The sequence below is a fragment of the Lepidochelys kempii genome, chromosome 7, assembly GCF_965140285.1.
Source record: "Lepidochelys kempii isolate rLepKem1 chromosome 7, rLepKem1.hap1, whole genome shotgun sequence".
Classification (NCBI taxonomy): domain Eukaryota; kingdom Metazoa; phylum Chordata; order Testudines; family Cheloniidae; genus Lepidochelys; species Lepidochelys kempii.
Window position 1 is genome coordinate 93,507,051 of NC_136386.1, and position 16,425 is coordinate 93,523,475.

Genomic DNA, 16,425 nt, shown 5'->3' on the forward strand with positions numbered 1-16,425 from the left:
AAAAATCCAAAGCTGTTTTTTGTTTTCTAAAAAAATTGCAGAACTCCTGGGGTGTGGAGAGGGGAGAGAGACAAAAGGTGCCATCAATGGCCATGCTACAAAAGCTTTTGCTATCATTTCCAACCCTCCACATTTTGGAGGACGTAACAGGTTTTGTGGTGCCCAACTGGCAAAGGGAGAGGTTATTCCAAGCTGCTGATGGGAAACCTGTATGCAAGCAAAGCATTCCACCATTGATGTGCTGTTCAGTCACTATATGAGTGGAATGGGCAGGTCAGCTACTGAGATGGCCCTGTAAAATACATCCTTCCCCGCAATACGACTACCTATCTGGAGTTCCTGCATCAGGAAACCTGTGCAGCTATCAGCACCCAGGATTGCGTCAGAATCCATGAGGGAATCAATAGGATGATTCATTAACTTCCACATGGCTGTATGCAAAACACGCAGAACTCCACAGCCATCCTCCTTGACCATCCCCGCCACATTTCTGGACAAAATTTCAAACACTAGTTGAATTTGGCACAAATGGTTGTGTCACTTGCGGACTGCATGACATGTCCACATACCTACCTTAAAGTGAAATGGACTAGATTTGTAAATGGAACACATTTCCACTCACCCACCAGTTCACTGTTTTCACTGAGTGATTACAGGTGTGGCAATTAAGGCTATTATTTTTAAGAAACAGGAATGCCTTAGGAAAACTGCTTTCAGATAGAGGTTCACTTTGAAGGCATTTTTATTGTTTGCATTTCCCTGTTGCTATTTTGAACTCCACATGGTGGGAGGTGGGGAAGCCCAGCTGCTGGTGGCATATTACCTGCCCTTAGCAGTCAGATGTTATTAACTGGGGCTTCCAATAGTTTTTGCATTGGTTCATAGAACAGAAAACTCTCCCATTACCGTATTAAACATTAAAATGGAACCAGAAACTTACCAGGCTCAGGAGCATCTTCTGTCCCTTCTGTGTCTGATACAGGCTTCCATAGCAGGCTGTTTCTCCGGGGGGAGAGGGAGGGGAGGAGAAGAAGGAGGAATCAAACAGCTTCTCTGAGTATGATCCCAGGATACGCTGTTGCAGCTCAAAGCCTCCTCTGGGATCGGTTTCAGCAACAGAGTCACTTCACTGTCCTCACTTGACACCTGCTGCTGCCCCCCATCTGTCCCCATGCTGGATTCTGGGGCCGGCAGGGCACCATCCTGGTTGACCAGGTCATCATGCACCACCATTGGCTCGGTGGTCAGCACAGTGCCCAGCACCCACTCAAACCCATCATGAATTGGGCATGATGTTGGCGAGTTGCTCAAGGTGTGGTTCTGGTTCCTGGTTTTCCAATACTCCATTGTGAGCTGCTTAGTCCACTCCCTGCACTGGTCTCCGGTCTGGTAAATTTGCAACTTTGCCAGCTTCTTCGCTATTTGTTGGTATGTGTGGTCACCACTGGTATTTTAAAGTCCACTGTTTTGCTGGTTTCACACCAGAGATTTACCAAAATCCGACTGTGCTCCTGTGATCATGAAGCAGCATGCTTTGTAAAGGACTTGTGTTCAGTCTCCACTGCAAACACAGAAGGCTCTCTGATGGTGACTTTGCAGCTTGGTGTTCAGAAGACAATGGGAAGGTTAAACACTGACTCACTCAGCTGCTGCACCAAACCAAGGGGAGCGGCTTCTGTTTCCCTGGAGTCGACTAGAGATTCTTAGGATAGAGAGGTCAAAGGAAGTTGGCCCCTGGGATTGTGGGATACTTCTAATGAACTCCAAGAACCCAAGGTGGGGGGCTGCGTCTAAATTGCAAAGCAACAGGGCTCTAACCCTGGGTCCCGGCTTGACTGGGGCTCAAACCCTCCAGCCCTGCAGTGTCCTAGGACCTTAGGCCCAAGCCAGAGAGGTGTGTGTCTAGAACTGAAGGGTGGTTTATTCTCAAGCCTGGGCTCAGGCTTACACTGCAGTGTAGACATACATTTCCCTCCACCAATAACTTCATGTGGAGGTTAAATAGGATGGGGGTAAAGAGTGGGGCTTTGTGGACCACAAGTGAGTGACCCAGAGGCAGGGAAACTGCACTGTTCTCTTGGGAAACAGTGGAAAGATTCCAAACATTTATCGGTTAACCTGTGCTCTATAGCATGCTCTGACAGACATATCAAATGAGATCTAGTAACAGCATGACTAGCTTCTGAGAATATTTCCAACTGACCTAACTCAAGGTATTAATTATGGACTTCAGACTGTTCAGAAACATGATTTTGATACCATCACTAAATTTGGAAGACAAGAGATTACTAGAATGGTTATTGAATTTTTAGGCTATTCTGAACTGACTTTTTGTTCAGTTAACCTGGATTTTTCTTGCCCTGGTAGAATGCTTTTCCTCCAGCCTGCTTAAGAAATGTTGCTTTATAATATTAGGGAGCCCACACTAAGTTCAGGGGCAAATTCAGAGTGGTACTGCATCAGAAAGACAGGATATTTATGATAGTGTATTATTCAGAACAAAGCTTCCTTCTTTGAAATAAAGAGTTGGGATTCATATTTGTCTTTTCTTTCTTAAGGATCTGGCACAAGCCAAGTTACTAGAAGTTATTCAGCTAAAACCATGCAAATTTAGGGTGATCAGTGCCATCTATTGAACAAGAGTGGGGGAGGGGGGTGTCTTTCTATCCCCATTCCCACCAAGACTCAGAAAGAGCACGCTGACAATGTTTATAGCTAAGTTTTGCCAACTGAGTGTACGTGCACCCCTCTTACTTTGTATCCATGCTTTTCAGAAAGTGCAGAACTAACAGAAATGGAAACAAATGCCTTTATAAAAGCAGGCAGTCTCCTTGTATCTGAACACACTATAGTTATTAACCATTCTAAAAGTAATAAGCAACTCACCCTTGCATCCTGCTATCCACAACTCTAAAGGGAAGGAGAAAGAACTGGCCCTTAGCATTGTAGCCTATAGGAGTAACCCGTTTGCTTGTACGTATGTGTGTAATAGGTTTATAGATTTGTATTAAAGTAAGTTTGGCTGTAATGCAAGGGACCTACAGGCCACATTCTGTATGTTGAGCTAAGGCAAAGTTAGCATATCTACATCTGGGACCTTTGACCCAGATAGCAAGTTAACACCCACACACGTCTGAGACCTTTCACCTAGACAGACAGATAATGGTAAAATAGCATAGGGGATTTCCAAGTCTGTACCCACAAACTTAACAGGTACACCACAAGGAGAACCGGAGAACAAAAACAACGTGTGAATGATCTAATGCCATTAAAATGTATGTACATACTAGCCTATGGAGTAAGTGTACCCTAACATTTTTATGGGTGAGGAATGAAGTTTGGGCATAGGAGGAAGAATTTCAGCCACTTGTGCCCTATAAAAGAGGTGACCCACCTTGCTAAAGAAATCTACTTATGACAATGACTACTATTAGTAGGCTGTACTTGTTTTTCTTAAACTTTCTAAATTCCAGGGGGACTAGGCTAAACTTGGTTTCCCTAAGCTTTTGTTCTTAGTTGTGTTTATTAGGTTTTAATTATAGATTTAAGTTAATTAAGTAAACTAAGTTAGCTTTGATAGCTCTTAGCTCTAGCTTTTTCTAAGCGCTGCACCTCTGTCATAAATATAAAGGGAAGGGTAAACCCCTTTGAAATCCCTCCTGGCCAGGGGAAAGCTCCTCTCACCTGTAAAGGGTTAAGAAGCTAAAGGTAACCTCGCTGGCACCTGACTAAAATGACCAATGAGGAGACAAGATACTTTCAAAAGCTGGGAGGAGGGAGAGAAACAAAGGGTCTGTGTCTGTCTGTAGTCGTCTTGGCCAGGGACAGAACAGGAATGGAGTCTTAGAACTTTTAGTAAGTAATCTAGCTAGGTATGTGTTAGATTATGATTTCTTTAAATGGCTGAGAAAAGAATTGTGCTGAATAGAATAACTATGTCTGTCTGTGTATCTTTTTTGTAACTTAAGGTTTTGCCTAGAGGGGTTCTCTATGTTTTTTAATCTAATTACCCTGTAAGATATCTACCATCCTGATTTTACAGGGGGGATTTCTTTATTTCTATTTACTTCTATTTTTTATTAAAAGTCTTCTTGTAAAACACTGAATGCTTTTCCATTGTTCTCAGATCCAAGGGTTTGGGTCTGTGGTCACCTATGCAAATTGGTGAGGCTTTTTATCCAACATTTCCCAGGAAAGGGGGGGGGTGCAAGTGTTGGGAGGATTGTTCATTGTTCTTAAGATCCAAGGGTCTGGGTCTGTAGTCACCTAGGCAAATTGGTGAGGCTTTTTACCAAACCTTGTCCAGGAAGTGGGGTGCAAGGTTTTGGGAAGTATTTTGGGGGGAAGGACGCGTCCAAACAGCTCTTCCCCAGTAACCAGTATTAGTTTGGTGGTGGTAGCGGCCAGTCCAAGGACAACGGGGGTAATATTTTGTACCTTGGGGAAGTTTTGACCTAAGCTGGTAAAGATAAGCTTAGGAGGTTTTTCATGCAGGTCCCCACATCTGTACCCTAGAGTTCAGAGTGGGGGAGGAACCGTGACATGGTGGCAGAGGTGGGATTAACCTGAAATCATTTTGAGATCCAGTTGAGATTTTTTGAACTAGAAATACAGATTTTAAAAAGGAATTTTTAGGAAGTCCAGGAAGCAGCTATGAAACTGAAAGCAGCTTGGTTTCTCTCTGCTTTGTGGCCAAGCAGAGACAAAAGGGGATTATCTTGTGAATTGCAGGTTTTCTTTGCCTGGAGGCAGGGTACTTAACTCCTGCAGGGAAATTCAGTCTTCCAACCCAGAGGTTTTTTTTTTTTTTCTTTTCTTCCTAAAAGTAAATAGGGGGTGTGTGCTCTACCCATTTGCCTGGAGACAAAAGTGGCAGGGGTTTTTTTTAGGATTTTGATTTTTTTTTTTTTGGTTTTACAAGGAGCACAGGTTTGAAAAGAAATTTTTTTTTTCTTTGGGCTGGGTAAGCAGGTTTCCAAGTAGTTGGAGGTTTTTTGCTTTAATTTGGGCCCAGAGCAGAGACAAGGGAATTGTCTTTTTCTGTAGGCTGACAATCACTATCAGAGAATAGGTATTCTATTCCAGCACAGCAAAATTTTACAGCCAAGTTTTGTTTGTTTATTTCTAAACCTCGGGTGTAAAGTTAGTTAAAAACAGAGAGGTTAGAATGGCCAAATCCTCGGCTCGACTACAGCTGGAATTAGCCAAATTTCAGGCTGAGGAAAAACAAAGGGAACATGAAAGACAGATAGAACTCATGTGGCTGGAGAAGGAGGTACAGGAGGCTGCCCACAAGAGGGAAATGGAGGCAAGGAAGCATGTGGAGGAGATGGAGAGGATAAAGGCCCAGCAGAATATACCAACAAACCCTAGCAATCCTTCTCCAGGTACCACTTCCCATCCCAGAAAGTTCCCCACCTACAAGGCAGGTGATGATACTGAGGCCTTCTTAGAAAACTTCGAAAGGGCCTGCCTTGGGTACAACATCTCTACTGACCAATACATGGTAGAGCTGAGGCCGCAGCTCAGTGGACCCTTAGCTGAGGTGGCAGCTGAAATGCCTAAAGAACATATGAACAAGTATGAACTGTTTAAATCCAAGGCGAGAGTCAGAATGGGGATAACACCCGAGCAGTCTCGTCGGAGGTTCCGAGCCCTAAGGTGGAAACCAGACATGTCATTTACCCGACATGCCTACCACATTGTGAAACATTGGGATGCCTGGATATCAGGAGCAAGTGTTGAATCTCCAGTAAATTTGCCCTTCCTAATGCAAATGGAACAATTCTTAGAGGGTGTTCCTGAGGAAATAGAAAGATACATCCTAGATGGGAAACCCAAAACTGTAATCGAGGCAGGAGAGATTGGAGCCAGATGGGTGGAGGTGGCAGAGAAGAAGAAAACTGGTCGCAGTTGGAGCGGAGACCAGAAGGGACCACCCCAGACCACACCCTATTACCGGGGGCCGCCCAAAGCCCCACCTACCTCCCAAAGAACCCTCCAGACCCCTTATCGTCCCACCACCCCGTTCTCCAGCAACCCACCTCGCCCCGGTGACCCGTCAGCTGGACGATGTTTTAAATGTAACGAGCTGGGGCATGTAAAGGCCAACTGCCCCAAGAACCCCAACAGATTACAGTTCATTGCACCGGAATCACACCAGAGGTCCACAGGCCCAGATACCTCCCAGATACCCTTGGAGCGGAGGGAAACTGTGAGTGTGGGCGGGAAGAAGGTCACCGCGTGGAGGGACACCAGAGCACAAGTGTCAGCTATCCATGCTTCCTTAGTGGACCCCAATTTAATCAACCCAGAGATCCAAGTGACGATTCAACCCTTCAAGTCCAACTCTTTCAATTTGCCTACAGCCAAGTTGCCTGTCCAGTACAAGGGCTGGTCAGGAATGTGGACTTTTGCAGTCTATGATGATTATCCCATCCCCATGCTGTTGGGGGAAGACTTGGCCAATCACGTGAAGCAGGCCAAGAGGGTGGGAACGGTCACCCGCAGCCAGGCTAAACAAGCCGTGGGGCCTAGCTCTGTTCCGGAAACTTCTATCAGGGCCCGGTCAGAGGTGATGGACCCGGACCCCAGGCCAATGTCTGCAACAGCAGTAGTGGATCCAGTCCCAGAGACCCAGACGGAACCAGTCCCAGAACCGGAACCAGCCAAACAACCAACACCAGACCCCGTGCCAGCACTGAATCCAGTACTTGCAACCTCAACACCAGAGGGCCCCACCGAACCTGAACTGGCAGCAGCCGATAACCCTACACAAGAGGCTCAGCCGGAGCCTGAATCCCAACATAGTGCACCAGCGGAGAGCGGTTCACAGTCAACAGAAACAGCTCCATCCCCTATATCGCTTCCAGAGGGACCAAGCCTATGTCCCCAATCCAATGAGGAACTGATGTCTCCAGCATCAAGGGAACAGTTCCAGACCGAACAGGAAGCAGATGAAAGCCTCCAGAGAGCGTGGACGGCGGCACGGAGCAACCCACCGCCTCTCAGCTCTTCTAATCGATCCAGGTTTGTTGTAGAAAGAGGACTTTTATACAAGGAAACTCTTTCTGGTGGACACCAGGAAGACTGGCATCCTCAGAGACAGTTGGTAGTTCCAACTAAATACCGGGCCAAGCTCTTGAGCTTAGCCCATGATCACCCTAGTGGCCATGCTGGGGTGAACAGGACCAAAGACCGTTTGGGGGGATCATTCCACTGGGAGGGAATGGGCAAGGATGTTTCTACCTATGTCCAGTCTTGTGAGGTGTGCCAAAGAGTGGGAAAACCCCAAGACCAGGTCAAAGCTCGTGTCCAGCCACTCCCCATCATTGAAGTTCCATTTCAGCGAGTAGCTGTGGATATTCTGGGTCCTTCTCCGAAAAAGACACCCAGAGGAAAGCAGTACATACTGACTTTCATGGATTTTGCCACCCGATGGCCGGAAGCAGTAGCTCTAAGCAACACCAGGGCTAAAAGTGTGTGCCAGGCACTAGCAGACATTTTTGCCAGGGTAGGTTGGCCCTCCGACATCCTCACAGATGCAGGGACTAATTTCCTGGCAGGAACTATGAAAAACCTTTGGGAAGCTCATGGGGTAAATCACTTGGTTGCCACTCCTTACCATCATCAAACAAATGGCATGGTGGAGAAGTTTAATGGAACTTTGGGGGCCATGATACGTAAATTCGTAAATGAGCACTCCAATGATTGGGACCTAGTATTGCAGCAGTTGCTCTTTGCCTACAGAGCTGTACCACATCCTAGTTTAGGGTTTTCCCCATTTGAACTTGTATATGGCCGTGAGGTTAAGGGGCCATTGCAGTTGGTGAAGCAGCAATGGGAGGGATTTACACCTTCTCCAGGAACTAACATTCTGGACTTTGTAACCAACCTACAAAACACCCTCCGAACCTCTTTAGCCCTTGCTAGAGAAAACTTACAGGATGCTCAAAAAGAGCAAAAAGCCTGGTATGATAAACATGCCAGAGAGCGTTCCTTCAAAGTAGGAGACCAGGTCATGGTCTTAAAGGCGCTCCAGGCCCATAAAATGGAAGCATCGTGGGAAGGGCCCTTCACAGTCCAGGAGCGCCTGGGAGCTGTTAATTATCTCATAGCATTCCCCACCTCCAACCGAAAGCCTAAGGTGTATCATATTAATTCTCTAAAGCCCTTTTATTCCAGAGAATTAAAGGTTTGTCAGTTTACAGCCCAGGGAGGAGACGATGCTGAGTGGCCTGAAGGTGTCTATTACGAAGGGAAATGTGCTGGTGGTGTGGAAGAGGTGAACCTCTCCATGACCCTTGGGCGTATGCAGCGACAGCAGATCCAGGAGCTGTGCACTAGCTACGCGCCAACGTTCTCAGCCACCCCAGGACTGACTGAACGGGCATACCACTCCATTGACACAGGTAATGCTCACCCAATTAGGGTCCACCCTTACCGGGTGTCTCCTCAAGCTAAAACTGCTATAGAACGGGAGATCCAGGATATGTTACAGATGGGTGTAATCCGCCCCTCTGAAAGTGCATGGGCATCTCCAGTGGTTCTAGTTCCCAAACCAGATGGGGAAATACGTTTTTGCGTGGACTACCGTAAGCTAAATGCTGTAACTCGCCCAGACAACTATCCAATGCCACGCACTGATGAACTATTAGAGAAACTGGGACGGGCCCAGTTCATCTCTACCTTGGACTTAACCAAGGGGTACTGGCAGGTACCGCTAGATGAATCTGCCAAGGAAAGGTCAGTCTTCATCACACATCTCGGGCTGTATGAATGTAATGTACTCCCTTTCGGGCTGCGAAATGCACCCGCCACTTTCCAAAGACTTGTAGATGGTCTCCTAGCGGGATTAGGAGAATATGCAGTCGCCTACCTTGACGATGTGGCCATATTTTCGGATTCCTGGGCAGACCACCTGGAACATCTACAAAAAGTCCTTGAGCGCATAAGGGAGGCAGGACTAACTGTTAAGGCTAAGAAGTGTCAAATAGGCCTAAACAGAGTGACTTACCTTGGACACCAGGTGGGTCAAGGAACTATCAGCCCCCTACAGGCCAAAGTGGATGCTATCCAAAAGTGGCCTGTCCCAAAGTCAAAGAAACAGGTTCAATCCTTCTTAGGCTTGGCCGGTTATTACAGACGATTTGTACCGCACTACAGCCAAATCGCTGCCCCACTGACAGACCTAACCAAAAAGAAACAGCCAAATGCTGTTCAGTGGACCGGAAAGTGTCAGAAGGCCTTTAACAAGCTTAAAGCGACACTCATGTCTGACCCTGTACTAAGGGCCCCAGACTTTGACAAACCGTTCCTAGTAACCACAGATGCATCCGAGCGTGGTGTGGGAGCAGTTTTAATGCAGAAAGGACCTGATCAAGAATTCCACCCTGTAGTGTTTCTCAGCAAAAAACTGTCTGAGAGGGAAAGCAACTGGTCAGTCACTGAAAAAGAATGTTATGCCATTGTCTACGCTCTGGAAAAGCTACGCCCATATGTTTGGGGACGGCGTTTCCACCTGCAAACCGACCATGCTGCACTAAAGTGGCTTCACACCATCAAAGAAACTAACAAAAAACTTCTTCGGTGGAGTTTAGCTCTCCAAGATTTTGATTTCGACATCCAACACATCTCAGGAGCTTCTAACAAAGTGGCTGATGCACTCTCCCGTGAAAGTTTCCCAGAATCAACTGGTTAAAATCGTCCTTGAGATGTGGAAAATATTGTTAGTCTTTATGTACTTGGTAGTATATTTAGAGATGCATGTGTCTTATTAACTCTGTTTTCCTAGAGCTCCAGGAAGAAATCCCAGCCAGTGTTTCACCCTAGCTGAGATTTGGGGGGCGTGTCATAAATATAAAGGGAAGGGTAAACCCCTTTGAAATCCCTCCTGGCCAGGGGAAAGCTCCTCTCACCTGTAAAGGGTTAAGAAGCTAAAGGTAACCTCGCTGGCACCTGACCAAAATGACCAATGAGGAGACAAGATACTTTCAAAAGCTGGGAGGAGGGAGAGAAACAAAGGGTCTGTGTCTGTCTGTAGTCGTCTTGGCCAGGGACAGAACAGGAATGGAGTCTTAGAACTTTTAGTAAGTAATCTAGCTAGGTATGTGTTAGATTATGATTTCTTTAAATGGCTGAGAAAAGAATTGTGCTGAATAGAATAACTATGTCTGTCTGTGTATCTTTTTTGTAACTTAAGGTTTTGCCTAGAGGGGTTCTCTATGTTTTTTAATCTAATTACCCTGTAAGATATCTACCATCCTGATTTTACAGGGGGGATTTCTTTATTTCTATTTACTTCTATTTTTTATTAAAAGTCTTCTTGTAAAACACTGAATGCTTTTCCATTGTTCTCAGATCCAAGGGTTTGGGTCTGTGGTCACCTATGCAAATTGGTGAGGCTTTTTATCCAACATTTCCCAGGAAAGGGGGGGGGGGTGCAAGTGTTGGGAGGATTGTTCATTGTTCTTAAGATCCAAGGGTCTGGGTCTGTAGTCACCTAGGCAAATTGGTGAGGCTTTTTACCAAACCTTGTCCAGGAAGTGGGGTGCAAGGTTTTGGGAAGTATTTTGGGGGGAAGGACGCGTCCAAACAGCTCTTCCCCAGTAACCAGTATTAGTTTGGTGGTGGTAGCGGCCAGTCCAAGGACAACGGGGGTAATATTTTGTACCTTGGGGAAGTTTTGACCTAAGCTGGTAAAGATAAGCTTAGGAGGTTTTTCATGCAGGTCCCCACATCTGTACCCTAGAGTTCAGAGTGGGGGAGGAACCGTGACAACCTCTCACTCAAAAATTGAGAAACCTGAACCATTAGAGGCGAGGCTGGTCCTGTGTCTCTCACCACAAGGTTATCAAGGAAGGGTGTGAGTATATTAACCGAAGCTTTGTAGCATATATTACCATAATACCATATGTATCTTTTAAATAGCAGTAATACAATTGTAACTGACTATTTTACCATTTAATTACTACTTCATTTATTTTAATAAAAAAAGTCTTTAAGGCTATATCTGTCTCAGAGTGAGCTTCCTGTCATACACCCGAAGGCCCTTTGTAAATTCTGTGGAACCTGATTTGGGACAAGAACTTTTATCTTCTGATCAAACAAATTGGTGAGCCTAAAACCCATATTATCCAAATTAATATTAAACACCCTAAATCAGGCAACAGCATAAGATTTTCAAAGGTAATTACCAGGCCTAATACAGAGCATTAATCACAACCCGGATACCGTTTTCAAACTGAACGTGGATACATTAACACAAAAATTCCACTCTTCAAGGTGGAGACAAGAGTTAAGTCTCCCAAATCCATGAGAGAGACGACTGCTGTGTCACCATAACTCTGACCTGGGGAAGGGGGTACCTTTAAGAAGTCCCCCAGGGACCCAGAAGCACACTGTTTTACTGGAATTGAGGGATCAGTTTTGTTGGTTTGTGAAGGGAATATGGCTAAAGTTGGGAAGAAAAGAAATAAATGTTAAGTATTAATACATGAAGTAAGGCTTGAAAACAAGAATTCAGAGCTTGGCTACACTTGCGAGTTAGAGCACATTAAAGCATCCCTGGTCGCCCTAGCTCACTACCCATCCACACTGGCAAGGCACGTAGAGCGCTCTGACTCCACGGCTAGAGTGCTCCTGGTACTCCACCTCGGCAAGAAGATTAACACTTGCTGCGTCTTGGCTGAAACACCCAAGTGTCAGTGTGAATGAGGGGTTGCATTACTGCACTCTGATCAGCCTCCGGAAATGTCCCATAATCCCCTTAAGTCAAGCGGCCACTCTTGTCATTGTTTTTGAATTGCTGCAGGAATGCAGCTATGCCCTTTGAAAGCTCCATTTCTGACAGTCAGCTGCTTATCTGCTCCGAGACAGCAACCATTAGTGTGGAATGCTTGTGTGGGGGGTGGGGGGTGTCTGCTGCTGTCTCAACTTACAAGACAGCATGCTGACATGCTCTCACCCCCCAAAACCCACTTTCTCCCCCCACATACACACAATACACTCCCTGTCATACTCCACCCCATCCCCCATTTGAAAAGCATGTTGCAGTCACTTGCATGCTGGGATAGCTGCCCATAATGCACCGCTCCCAGTGCCACTGCAAGTGCCGCAAATGTGGCCACACCAGTGCGCTTAAAGCTGTCAGTGTGGACAGAATGCAGCACGTTCCCTACTGCACTCTACGAAGTCTGGTTTAACTCAAAACGCTCTACGTTTGCAAGTGTAGCCATGCCTTAAGTGTTGCTGGAGAGGAGAGAAGGGGAGTTACTTTAGGAGGCTTCATCAGAAGTGCGGATTGCGTGCCCCGCATTGGAATGAACACTGCAGGATGGGAGGAAGACTTAGACATTATCTCCCTAGTGCCAAGGTTAGATTTTCAGCAGAGTGGGGCTTTTCTTGGAGGAGGGGGAAAATGAACCACTTATCCCTACAAGTTACATAGGAAGGAGTGAATAATTTGAAAAATGGAGTGAACCTCAGAGAGTTGACTGGAAGAGAGTAGACTGAGATAGAAGGTTGCACCTTGTGTATGTGAAGCCCATAAAGTCAATGATTGATTGTGGAAGGTCTAGACTTCTTTCACAACCCTAGTGGAGTGACAGTGGTACAAGAGAGAAGGAGCAATAGCTAGTTTTATGAACAATTGGTTAAGGAGAGGACTTGTGTCTCCTGGGAAGGGTGAACAGAGTTTTGAAGTGAGAGAGGGCCTTGGATTCAGAGAGGGATTGTTATTGAATCTGCTTAAGCATTTCTTGTCTTGGCAAGTCAAAGGATGCAGGACCTTAAGACATAGTTACCACATTTTCCTCCTCTCCTCACCACCTCCATCTCAAATATATTTTTACCAACGGATTGAACTGTTAGAGTGTATAAAACATGGATGTTTAAGCCCTAGTAGTTCTTACAGTACTGTAGTCACTTGTAAAGCACAGGGGAGGTGATGGCAGCACAGAAAGCAAGCAGATAAAACAATTTCAGATCCTATATTAGACTACCTGAGCTATAAGTGATTTACACTTAGAAAAGGTGGGATTCATTTTCCCCTCCCTAAGAATAGGAAGTCAAAGCTCTTAGAGCACTTCATCTCTGAAAAAAACAAATAAATTGATTTCTAGTTTGGTCCCTTGGGAATTGTTCTTTAGATTAAATAGATGCAGCTGCTTAGCTAACCTCATTTAATCATTCAGCTATGTTCACTATAAGTAGTAGTTTTGTTCTTCAGAAATGCATTGCTGTAGCATCCAGCTGTAGTACATTTGCTATGCTACCCCACCATGCAGAGTGAAGAGGACTGGCCTGTTGTAAACCTCACAAACAGTACATGAATGCTCTGTGCTAACAGAAGACATCAGATGTCACAGGTGGCCAGTTCTCAGAATTGCATGAGCAGTAAATAAGAATTTGTAAGACCACAGAGACAGGGGAGCTCAAAGATGCTTTATTTTTGTGACCACAGTGAGGTCAGGTGGGGAATTAAATTAGCATTTCTTTAAAAGGTAGTGTGAGATTGTGCTGCCCCCTAACAGCTTGGGAGCATGTATAATTCCATGAGCAAATTAATAATAGAAAGATAAAGAAGCTATCATTTGATTTTTAAAAATCTACAGAATCATTTTACCCTTAGTGGCATGGGGTAGGGATGTGCGACTTGCCAAACCACCTGCCCCTTTCCCCAGCAAGCAGCTTCTCCAGTTTGTGGAAATTAATTGATAATACAATGTCATTGGAAATGGGTCAAGTTGGGCATCATTCAAAAGCCCTTTCCCCCCACAAATACAATGGTACCAAACATGACAAACCTAGAATAATTATGTAGGTACAGACTCAAGGAAGTGTCTTAAAAAAAAGTTTAATTATACTTTAAACAGAGGCATGTCAACATGCAGCCCTCACAAACTTAAATCATAGCCCTCGACTGACAGTAATGTTTTATCTGTTAATGCTCAGAACATACCTGATTTTTTTTTTAACGTTACAGATTACTGTAAATGGAAGGGGAGCTTCAGGATGATTTGCCATCAGCAGCAAAAAAAAAGAAGCAGTTCAGTGGTATTGATTATCAACTTTGTTATAAAGAGTTATGAGGCACTGGTTAAGATGTCACGATCCAGCCAGAATTACTGGAATCCATCTGCAAACGGTATGCACGTAGTTATAGTACATAACATAATTGATGTCTTTTTTGAAAAGCATATTAAACGGTTTGAAGTCATTTCCCAAAGGGTAGAGGACTTGCAATACCAATTACACACATCCAGTGTGCATTCTACTCTGTGACCTTTTGTGCACAATAGAGAGCTGCAGTATCACAGAATGGATGAAGCAATTTGACGAGGTTGACTCAGCAACAAAGCCAACTTTTGGGATCGCATGTCAATATATGAAGTTGGTTGATTGTTTGAAACTTTTTAAAGTGATCTGTCAGGACTGTTAATTGGAATTTGCACCATGCAGCAATTTGAGCTGGGGTTGCTCAGTCCGGCTGGCCGGCAGGGCTGGGGCCCAGGTCAGTCTCTGCTGCAGGAGAACCAGTTCGAGACCCGCGGGCAGGTGCTTGAAGAGATGAGACAGTTACTGGTGAAGTCATAAATGTATTGGAGGTGGTCATATGTTGAGCTTACCATCTGAAAACATTACAACATTTGCAGACCTACGTGAGTGGACATTTCCAAGAAGCAGATAAACAGAAAAATTGCCACTGACAAAGGTTGCATTTATACCGTTTAGCAAGAGGCCAAATCATCAAGCAATGGAAAGGCTCAGAGATGATCAAGCACAACCAAAACTACTGTCCCTTATTGGGCATGGCTAGGTCTTGAAGGATGGCCTCATCACACCAGTTGTGTGTGAAATACGATGCGCTTCAAAATCATCTAATGAATGAATGTTTCCAGGCCTACATGTCAAGGACAGTTTCCCAAGGATTACCAAAAAAAGTTGATTTTTAAACATCTCTCTCAAATAAATAAATTGTACATATTGGCAAATGATAGCTATATAATTATTCTAGGGTTGTCACATTTGGTACCATTGTGTTCATGGGAGAAGGATAATCATTCAAAAACCCTAACTCGACCCATTTCTGGCAGCACTGTGTTATCAACATTTCCACCAACCAGAGCAGCTGAGAAGGATGACACCCTCTGGCCAGTGTTGCAGAGGGTGACATCACTGAATGTATGATTCTGTAGATTTTTACAAATCTAATTACACCTCCATTACCTTTCTAGCACTAACTTGCCCACTGAATGAAATTTTACTATGTTACTCTCCCAAATTACAGAAGTTCAGTGAAAGGGGAGCCAAGGTGACTGTCATCTTTGTGGCACTGGGATTCCAGCGTGCTCAAACAGACCCTGATCCATGTCTCAATTATGACAGCCCCCCTGACTGCCCTATGAATTTCAGCTCCGGCAGTTGCAGCATCCACAACAGCCACAGCCCCTCACTCTCTCTGATACCTTCAGCCACACACTCTGCACCAGCGCTTGTGGCAAGGATCTCGCAGGTCAGCCAGCGTAGGCTGACTTGCTCAAAGCCACTGCTGGGGAACAATCCATCTAGATATGGGGTTTATAGGGACCTTTCTAAGCTGCTATGGCAGCATGAAGAACTGCTTGAAAGGGGAGAATCCCTCAGACAGTAACTAGCTGGATTACTCCATTTACTGCTATACACAGTGTTCATACTGGCCACTGTCTCTCTTTATATCTTACGCTGTAGTACTGTCATAAGACCTTTCAGAAAAAGGAAATTAGTATATCAGTGCATCTTGCTGCAGAGTGGATTTCAGTGCTTAACAAAAAAAAGAATTCTAAAGTAAGCTTATAAATGATTAGAGTATTATTCAACACATACCTGGGATAATTGGAAGGTGCTGGCACGGTTTTCGAGTTCAGAGCATCTTGCAGTAACTGTAGATAAATTATGCTTCAAACGGTCCATCTCTTCTGACAGGGAATTAAGTAGTTGTTCTCTCCTCTCTGCTTCCTTTGTTTTCTCTTCAAGTTGACCAAGTAGTGAAGTGACATCACTACTTTTATTTCTGGTTTTAAGCTTGTCTTTTAGGCTTTGGATTTCTTTTTCCTTCTCCTCAAGTCGACAGATATATTTTTCCTTTTCAGTTTCAAGGGCAAGTATTTTCTACATGGAGCAAAACAAGAGCATAGATAAGCCAATAAAAATCACCGCACAGAAATGTGATGGAAAGTCCACAAGAGTCCAAACTGATACTCACTTCTGAATGTTGAAAGACCCATTTTTAGTCAGTTGAGAATATTCGTTTTACTCTAACTAGAGAATGCTACAGAGGTTACCTGAAACATTTATCACATATGCAATAATTTGAGTCTCAAAAATATTAGTGTTACCACTCAAGACAAGCTAGAATATAATTACAGAATGTGAACACACACATAC

The 16,425-nt window shown here is 44.7% G+C and overlaps 1 protein-coding gene across 1 annotated transcript in view; it reads right to left on the reverse strand.

Annotated features, from left to right (window-relative positions):
- CEP55 (centrosomal protein 55) overlaps positions 1 to 16,425 on the reverse strand; it is a 43,081-nt gene that overhangs the window by 21,251 nt on the left and 5,405 nt on the right. The window contains exon 3 of the mRNA XM_073353865.1: positions 15,865 to 16,149. Coding sequence (XP_073209966.1) covers positions 15,865 to 16,149 — 285 coding nt within the window. The remainder of the gene's footprint in view (positions 1 to 15,864; positions 16,150 to 16,425) is intronic.